At 40.3% G+C, this 9,889-nt stretch overlaps 1 protein-coding gene across 3 annotated transcripts in view; it reads left to right on the forward strand.

The window, feature by feature from the left end:
* The window catches only part of LOC148027539 (DNA topoisomerase, type IA, core), a 156,702-nt gene extending 147,740 nt beyond the window's left edge, over positions 1-8,962 (forward strand). For all 3 annotated transcript variants that reach the window (XM_087689265.1, XM_087689267.1, XM_087689266.1), the window contains 4 exons: positions 7,078-7,206; positions 7,296-7,508; positions 7,635-7,814; positions 7,912-8,962. In XM_087689265.1, coding sequence (XP_087545391.1) covers positions 7,078-7,206; positions 7,296-7,508; positions 7,635-7,814; positions 7,912-8,553 — 1,164 coding nt within the window. In that variant the 3' untranslated portion in view covers positions 8,554-8,962. The remainder of the gene's footprint in view (positions 1-7,077; positions 7,207-7,295; positions 7,509-7,634; positions 7,815-7,911) is intronic.
* The last annotated feature ends 927 nt before the right edge of the window (positions 8,963-9,889 follow it).

A 9,889-nucleotide genomic window follows, 5' to 3' on the forward strand; every position in this document is an offset into this window, starting at 1 on the left:
GAAGAGATCCAAGAAAATGCCAAATTGTGTAGAATCCTCTTTCCAAATCCTAAAGCAAATAGAGTTGAGTGATTTCTCGCAAACTTGACTTTGACCAAGAGAGCAATGACAAACAATATGAGATCATTGGCACCATGATTGATTGAGCCACTTTAAGACATGCATGAAAAGGCCATGCCTTTCATTTCCAATAAACAAACGTGTTAGCAATATGTGTGGAGGTCCATTCAAGCAACTTCTTGGACAATACATTCACCCCAAGGGATAGCCCAAGTGTCTTGTAATACTACCCTTAGGTACCACCTCTCAGTTTGTAAGGGTCATCCAACCATGTGCACAACTACAAAATAACCTAATATGCTAGTCAGGCAACTAGTAGAAAACGAACATGCTGAAGCTTGGATGATGAACATGTCTAGACCATACAAATCATGTAAAGAATGGGATGCATAAACTCCATCTATGGAGCAGACGCCTCTAGAAGAGCAATACATATGGATGCCATAGAAACCACCAATCTCAACCAACATGACCATGCATACTTGAAATGCAAGCAGTTCTTGCTTTCCCAATAAACCCAGGCAGATTCACCACTCATTGCATAAAGTGGAACACATAGGAATGTTTTGGCTGTAATTTGTGGTAAATGGCATTTTTGCAAACACCTTGGCACAACTATTGGTATGTTTAGAAGTGCTCTCACCAGATAAAACCACCCCCCCCCCCCCCCCCCCCCCCCCCCCCCCCCCCCAACATCCTGTAGCATAGCTATGAGGAATGGGAAAAGGGAGCATTTCAAGGATTGGGAGGGAGCCAGACATTAAAATAACATTTCTAATCAAACATCTCGTAGAATTTGAAATAAGCAGTCATCAAGCATACAAAGACACTTCAGAAGCATCACTTTGAAGATCATGTTGTACTAGTGAAACCAAAATGAATGGTGCACCATGGACTATTTGTTGATGCTACAAATGAGAATGGAGTACATGAAGAAAAGCTTTGAAAGTAAGCAATAGATTTAGCCAAGTTGTGCAGCACATATAGAAAAATGGCTAACTAGCATGAGGCCCTGAACATGAGCAGCATAAATAACTCAAGTGGATCAAAACATGGACATGAATGCTAAATCAAAACATGCTCCAAATGGCAAGCTGCATCTGTCGCCATCATAAAGTGCATGCCTCATCTCCTACTACCTTTGAGGTGCTCGGAGTGTTCTTCAACATCCTTCTGCGTGAAGGACTGCATTTCGCTCCATCTGCCACTGCCTGTATCATCATCGGTTCTGGTGGTCTGCTGCTGCTGTGTTTTTGTATTCATCTTTATCTGGAACGAAAAAGACTGACATGCAGACTGTCCATGTGGCTGCCCCTCTCTATGATCAATCGAAGAAAGAGCAATTCTTTTAGGATGCTTCTACTAATGCTAGTTTTGAAGAGCTGAAATGTACTCTCATGTCAACCCAATCTTAATTAACTCTTAACTTCTCCAAAGCGTTTATCATTTGGGCGGATGCATGTGGCAAAGTGCTTGGTGCAATGCTTTTCCAAGAGCATGAGTGATTGCCTTTCAAAGACAAAGATGCAGTTGCATGTCTATGAGCAAGTGATACTATCCATCCTCCATGCAATCAAAAAGTGACACACCACTATGGCACCCACTTCAAGGTCAATATTTATCATCGTGTGCTCTTTTTTGTGTCAACCTAACCCTCTCACCCAAGTGATGGTAGTGGGTTGCAACTTGCTACATTGCAAAGCTATGATTTTGAGATTGATTACAAAACAAAGAGTAATGTTGTGACTAAAACACTCACCCAAGTGATGGTAGTGGGTTGCAACTTGCTACATTGCAAAGCTATGATTCTGAGATTGATTACAAAACAAAGAATAATGGTGTGATTAAAACACCCACGTATTTTAGGCGTTCACCTCAAAACTTTATGGTTGAGCTCCGTAAAGATTGGATTGACAAAATCCAAGAAGAGAACATTTTGAATCATAATCTCTCCACAATAGTACAAAAATTACAGCAATATGATGAGTTGGATAGTTCTCCCTTCAAACTCCATAATGAATTATTCTAGCTCAATGACAAAGTGGTCTTGGCCCCACAATCAACCTATTGATAGAAGCTTGTCCATGAGATGCATTCATCACCCCTTGGGTCATTTGGTTTTATTCAAGACTTGGGACACTATGCAAAAGAGTTCATCGCGAAAAGCGCTGTGAAGAGATGTTAAAGAGAATGCCATTTGAATCATATATATTGCTAGAGTAACAAACCGAGCACTCTGAAGCCTTGTACGTTGCTTCAACTCCTACCTATTCTTCAAGGGAATCGGACACATGTTACCATGGATTCATTGCACGCATGCTTGCAATGAAGAAAGGTTGGATTTTTGCCATGTATGTCTCACTAGATAAGAAAGCCCATTTCATTCCTACTAGGGTGCAATATTCAGCTAGCCAGTTGGCAAAGTAATTCATGGAAAGTGTATTTGAATTGCACATCATGACCATGATCCCAAGACAATGGGCACCTTTTGGCAATGTCTTCCGTTCTATGGGCATTGAATTGGTCTATCATTCCTCAAGTGATGGTCAAACAGAGAGGATCAACCATTGTTGGAAGCATATCTTTGCCGTTATTCACATAACACAAGGAGTGGATCAATGGCTACATTTGACTGATTTTATCACAGCAATACCATACATTCAAGCTTGGAAACTGGATCCCATGTTAAGAGCCTCCTCTACCCTCATCACCACTCTCAACCTTGGCTAATACACCCATCTCGATTTTTTAGGGCAAAAATCTAAAGGAAGGGAGTATTGTCATGAAGTAGAAACACCTAAATCACTCTTGAGTCCTTAATAAATGTGGTGCAATGCCTTTTAAGCCCAGAGTATATAAGGGCCTAGCTAGAGTGAGTGAGAACTCTTTGTTCCTCTTGAACCGTGATGGGTATAGAGAGTTGCTTCTCTTCGACCTATTCCTGGGGAGGGTTCAAGGTCCACCACTTAGGGTGAGTTCCGTGTTGAATGAATGATTGGTAAAAGGAGGGTAGACCCAAAAACCCTTGCAAAGAGGTTACTTTAGTTAGTATCAGCCATTTCTTTAACATAGTGTACCTATCCAGGCTCCATTCTCACTCATAATACGACCCAAGTATTCAACTTTCATTTCCATAAAGGAGCACTTTTTTGGTGTGTTGCACTTGCAAGACGATCCTTAAACGCCTCAAATGCTCGGTCCTATTGAGTGGAAGCATAAGAATCACTCTTTTGTAAGTCTTGGCTCATGCCTTGCAAGCTCAGAGTATGTAAGACCTATGGTATAGAGAGTTACTTATCTCCCCCAAGAAAAGATTATAGAGAGTTACTTCTTTCCCCCTATTCCTTGGATGAGTTCAAGGTGCATTGCTTGGGTGAGTTCCAAGCTTAACCATTTGCATGTCAATCTTTCTGATTCTTGAAGCTGTTTTTGGCATCTCAGAAACTACTCTCAATTTATACTTGCCTTGGTTCTTGAGACACAAATATTTGAGGTGCCTTTGCATCATATATCACTTCTACATACCTTCATCTTCATTGAGCATTCATCAGATTGTGCTTAACATTTATGTTTCTCTTTGTTTGCTCTAGCATTTTCTTATATGGTATTAGAGCGAGGTGCCCTTGAGTCTTGACTGACACTTGAGCCTTGATTTGGAGCAAGAGCACACTAAAAACGTTTTTGGAGATCTCTCAACCAACTTCGTGCTCCCATGGTACCAATTTCCACCTATTTACAGGCTTAGAGTGAGTGTTATCCAAGTTATTCTTCGAGGTTGAAAGGACATTTGATCATCATCAAAGCTTTTTCCATAGCTCCTATGATCAATACATGGAATTCCAAAAATGGGGATTGAGGAACAATCAAGAGAAGTAGGCCATTTCTTTGTATAGTATTCTCCTTATTATACTTCTTCATTACCTTTTTTATATCAATCCATTGCTCTAATATTCAATTCGGAAGGAGGTCCACCACAGCCAGAGGTAATTGCTAGCAAGAATCTAGAGATCCTTGCTAAAAGAGGGCATACAAACATGGACACAATTAGTTATCCAATATCTTTGTCCCATCAAACTTTGTGTAAGATACGTATAACTCATATTTTGCTAGTCCAGCCCATAATCAATAAAGCGAGAGATATATATATATACAAGACACACACACACACACACACACACACACACACACACACACACACACACACACACACACACACACACACACACACACACACACACACACACACACACACACACACACACACACACACACACACACACACACACACACACACACACACACACAGCACACAACACACACACACACACACACACACACACACACACACACACACACACACACACACACACACACACACACACACACACACACACACACACACACACACACACACACACACACACACACACACACACACACACACACACACACACACACACACACACACACACACACACACACACACACACACACACACACACACACTACCATAAAAATGGCACATCAACAAAGGTTGTGCTCTCATTGAAGTGTCCTCTAGATCAATAGGCCTCATCACCTCAAGCTGGCCATTAAGAGGTGGATTTAATCCTTGATAGAGATGTGCCACTTGTTGTCTCATGGATATGTGGGGGGCGTACTTCTTTAGTGTCACAGTATGAGAATAGTAGATTGAAGGTGGTGCATGGCTGTTATGGGAGAAAATGTACGATCTTTATGATAAGCAAGGCCTTGCTTCACAGTTGTATTGGCTCAAGAAGCTTGTGGACCTTCATATGAAGGTCCTATCTCTACTCATTGGAATGAGTTTCACTCCATTTGCAGCCAGCTTATATTGCAGAAAATCATCTTTGATGAGAACATATTGTGCCTTGTATGTATTGTGCAGCCATGTTTTCGCAAGGTGTATATGCTATGGAAAGTATACTTGAAAAGCTTGACGAGTTATTGTTAAATGAGGGTCAATATGATGAGATCCATACTTCCTACATGACACAATGGAACACATATAGGGCATATATATTGGACTCAAGAGTTTGAACTTTGAATGTTGTAGACAAGAGAATGACAAGTCAATGATCTTTGGAGGTGGATATGAAGTGTGTGATACTTGATGATTCCACATCACACTTTGAAGGAATTACTGCATGCCAACAAGACATCCATGCTCATTTGTGACATCATGATACACAAGAGGACATGTATACTACTAGAGGGGCTGCTTTTTGGTGGGAGAATTTCAAATCATACGGACCTAAGCTTTTTAGTGATTGGTCTTTTGAGCCATGCTGTTAGCTCGTCCTTTTGGAGTAGTTGTGGAGCTTCTAGTCATATTGCCTGAAAGATGAGTGGTGTTGGTGTTTAGAAGGCATGTAATCTTGTCTTTGTGAGTTCAAACTTGTGCATGATTTGCAAGAGTGCAAGTTACAAAAGTGAGTTCCTTTACTCAGTGGGAGGAAGCAAGAGGGTGTGCTCTAGAGCCCTAGGAGGAAGTAGAGGAGTGAGCATGTTCTGATTCAGGATTCATGTCCATGTTTTCAGCCACTTAAAACATTTGTACTGCTCATGGCTTGGAGCCTCCTGATCTTTAGTCAATTTTCTGTTTCTACTGCAGGATTTGCCACTATTTATAGCTTACTTCCACAACTTTTTTCGATGCACTCAAGTGGTCTGATTACTTGATATGTAGTGCACCATTCAGCTTGTTTTACTAGTGCAATATGGGCTTTAAGGTGATACTTTTGGAGTGGGTTTGTGTACCAGTCAAATGCTCATTTCAGATTATCAAGAAACTGTTAATTTTCATCTGTTTTTTAAATGTCTTGAGGACTGTTGTTCCTTGAAGCTAAACACCTCAAATTAGCGACACTATGGGGATGCTACATCCTTTACAAATTTCTAATAAAAAGTTGAGTAGTGTCTTCATGGTGTTTGAAGTAGGATTACTCCGTACAAATCAAGGTCATGATGCAATCTAGGTCGTGGTTGGCAGATACAAAAATGGCTTGATTCATTTTGACAAAGACGATTGTTTAGAAGCCATGAAATGGCTAGTTTCTTTGTCAAGCACTTGTACAAACTTTATGGTTTGCCAATAGTCAGTGACCATGACTCTAAGTTCACTACCATTTCTTCGCAAATGTCTTTTGAAAACTAGAAACTTGATTGTCCATGTCATCCTCAGAACATCCTGAGATTTATAGAGAATTCAACATACAAGTTGCGATTGGGACTATGTATCAAGATTCAAAGTTACCAATATGATACAAATTATCATGCTTTGTCAACTGGCAATGGAGACAATGGACATGGCTTCAATCAATAAGATAGTGTGTGTGCTATTGATGCTTAATTGCAAGTGCACCCTACCTTTGAGTATTTCTCCATGAGTGGAGGATTCTCTTGTGTCGTCCATGAAATACCGCCTTAGAAGTGCATCCAATTGCCAACATAGTGTGGTGCCGGTGATGCTCTCTCCCAAGTTCACTCCAATAGGATGCAATTGATTAAGAGATAAAATGGCAATCAAAAGATGCTTAATCAAAAGATAGAAAATTGTCTAATCTACCCATGTGAACAGCAATAGTGAACCTATGAGTGAGGATACGATGTCATTCTAGTAGCTTCTTTCTTCTAGATTTATTTCTTTCAGTACTTCGTTTTGCTCTAGCAACAGCTCTTCACATTTGATTCACTCATTAGATATGCTTTGATTCTACATTTGATTGTACTCTTTGATGAGACATCATTACAGTTGTACTATATGCTTAGGTATCATAGGCCACTTTGACCTCTTGCACACATTAATATACCTCTCTCTCTCTCTCTTTTTTTTTTTTTCGTAAATTCTCTCTCTCTCTCTCTCTCTCTCTCTCTCTCTCTCTCTCTCTCAAAAACAGCTAGTCAACAGTGCTTTTTTTTTTTTTTTTTGGGTTTGTTTGGGCAGACATGTTCTGAATTTAAGTAAAAGTAACATAATTGGATGCGAACTTTCAGGGGCATACATCATCACCAGATTATTTGACTGAGAGTGAGCTAATCTCTTTGATGGAGAAGCATGGAATTGGCACAGATGCATCTATTCCTGTGCATATAAACAATATCTGTGAACGCAATTATGCACAGGTGACTCCCCACATGATTGAAAGCCTAGCTAAACAGTTGTGGCAATTTTAAATGCTGATGTTCTTTTCGTTCTAATCAAGTGTTTTTAGGTTCAAAGTGGTCGGCGCTTGGTTCCGACAACACTTGGGGTCACTCTTGTAAGAGGGTATCAGTGTATTGACGTGGACTTGTGTCTTCCTGATATTCGTAGCTTCATAGAACAGCAGATCACGTTGATTGCCAAAGGACAAGCAGACCATGGTCGAGTAGTGAAGCATGTCTTGCAGGAGTTCAAGGCGAAGTTTCTATACTTCATTGCTCAGGTTCTAGCAGAGTTTCCAATCTTAAAGTTCAACCTTTGAGATATAGATTGTACTTCTTATGTTAACATATTAACCTTAAATGCACAGTGCTCTGTACTGTGTTCTCATTTTGGTTTTTTCTAGCAGGTAGAGAAAATGGATGCACTCTTTGAGGCTCAATTTTCTCCTTTAGCTGATTCAGGCAAGTTATTGAGCAAGTGTGGCAATTGTGGAAGGTATATGAAGTACATTGCCATGCGACCTTCACGTTTGTATTGTTTGGCATGTGAAGAGGTATATGGTTTGCCACAAAATGGAAGTATCAAGGTGAGATGCACAATTCTCTAATACATGTTTTCTGGCTGTCCTGACTCCTCCCAACATGCAGCTTGTTATTAATCTGGTAAATCTGTGACATTTGCAGCTATATAAGGAGCTAAGGTGTCCTTTGGACAATTTTGAGCTTGTGCTTGTCTCTTTCTCGGGGCCTGATGGCAAGACATACCCACTCTGTCCATATTGTTACAATCATCCACCATTTGAGGATATAGAAGACATGGCAAGGCCTGGTGGCTCTGCCAAAGGAGATAAGCAGACGAAACCAGGTGGAATGCCATGCACTCTATGCCCCCATCCAACATGCCCGCACTCGGTGGTAAGACAAGGTGTCTGTGCTTGCCCAGAATGTAATGGGACATTGGTGCTGGATCCTGTGAGTGGACCCAAATGGAGGCTTGATTGCAACAAGTGCAACTGCCTCGTTTTTCTTCCTCAAAATGCTCATCGGATCACCACTACAAAGGAACTGTGCGTTGACTGTGGATCTACCATTCTGGAGATAGACTTCAACAAGACATCAACCCCACTTGCAAATGGTGCCACCTTGCACAGAGCATGCATACTCTGTGATGATTTGCTGCATTCCCTTATCCAGATGAAACATGGACGGTCCTTTGCAAGGCGATCAGGAAGAGGACGAGGGCGAGGTAGAGGCCGTGGAAGAGGGAGACGAGGGGGTGGTAGAAGCAGGACCGAAGATCCCCGAATGAGTTTTCGGGATTTTTGAGGCAATCAAGAGTGGTATGCAGGTTACAGTTGATTGAATTGAGATTCCATTCTTGCATGGGTAGGATCTCCAGCTTGAGCAGGAAGTCGAGAGTTAGTTATGCCATTTCATGCAAAATTTCTGTCTATGCTGATTACAAAATAAAGCCCATCGGTCTTTATCTACAGATGCCATTAAATGGACCTGCTCCACCCATCTTGCCTATTACCCGAACATGTAGTGCTTTCACTGGGTGTCACACTTGATCCTTCTTATCAGGGAGGCGAGAGCACCTCCAAGATATCCCCTCGCATGTACCTCCATGATATCCCCCATTAGTGGTTTTATACCTCATAGATTGTAGTGGATTTTGCACATTCCAAACAGTTTATTATCACAAATGGTTGTAACTCGTAGTATCATAGCTCATTTTGGCCTTTTATGGATAGTAATGTGTCATTTCATTTCATTTCATTTCATTTCTTTTGAAAGTAACTCCACAAAGAAAAATGAGAGAACTAATATGGCTAAAATATATCTTGTGCTAAACATTTTATTTGGTGTTATATTGGTGGAATGGTTAATATAAGTATTTCAAAAATTTCAACTTGAATCTACAAGTTCTAACAAATGAAAGCATGCGATATGCTTTAAGGCAACTTGGGAACATTGCTATACGCTAAAAATCTTTTCTCATCATTTTCTTACACATGTATATGCACATGTATGTGGACTACATATCCACATAAAGGATGTATCAAATGAATAGCTATGCTTGCATACTCATGGTTACATGCAGCTCTAACCATGAGGTACAAAAAAAGAGTAATGTATATCTTATATTTGAAGATAGCATTCACAAATATACTTGAGAGAGAGAGAGAGAGAGAGAGAGAGAGAGAGAGAGAGAGTATTAACATCATTTTGGATGCCTCAAAGGCATATAGGACAAAGAGAGATACGTCTAGGTTTTTATAACAATCCACTTTGAGGGAATCCACTTTAGGGTGGTGGTGTTAGAAAAAGGAATCTAATTGCTAAAGCTATAAAAAATACTAAACACGTCATGATTCTAAAGCAACTCAGTGCTTAGCTTTTTGAACTCATCTATCATGCCTTTGTCACCTTGGTAAATTGCTCTTTTACCCTTTTTCTAGCTACCTTCATTTTGGCTATTTCATTTGGTTGTACTTTGAATTGTGTAGTTCACATTTTGTTCCCTCAAAATACTTGATTTGCTTTTGTATTTCAATAATATCTTGTATGTTTTCAAACTCGAAAGTTGCTTGATTTTTTCCTTTCTTGGTGATTTTCCAAGGCACCATCCATTCAAACCCTTTTTTTCTCCTTGTATTGG

Source organism: Lygodium microphyllum, chromosome 12 (genome assembly GCF_053477565.2).
Source record: "Lygodium microphyllum isolate KBCC chromosome 12, Lygodium_microphyllum_v1.1.10, whole genome shotgun sequence".
Taxonomy (NCBI): Eukaryota; Viridiplantae; Streptophyta; class Polypodiopsida; order Schizaeales; family Lygodiaceae; genus Lygodium; species Lygodium microphyllum.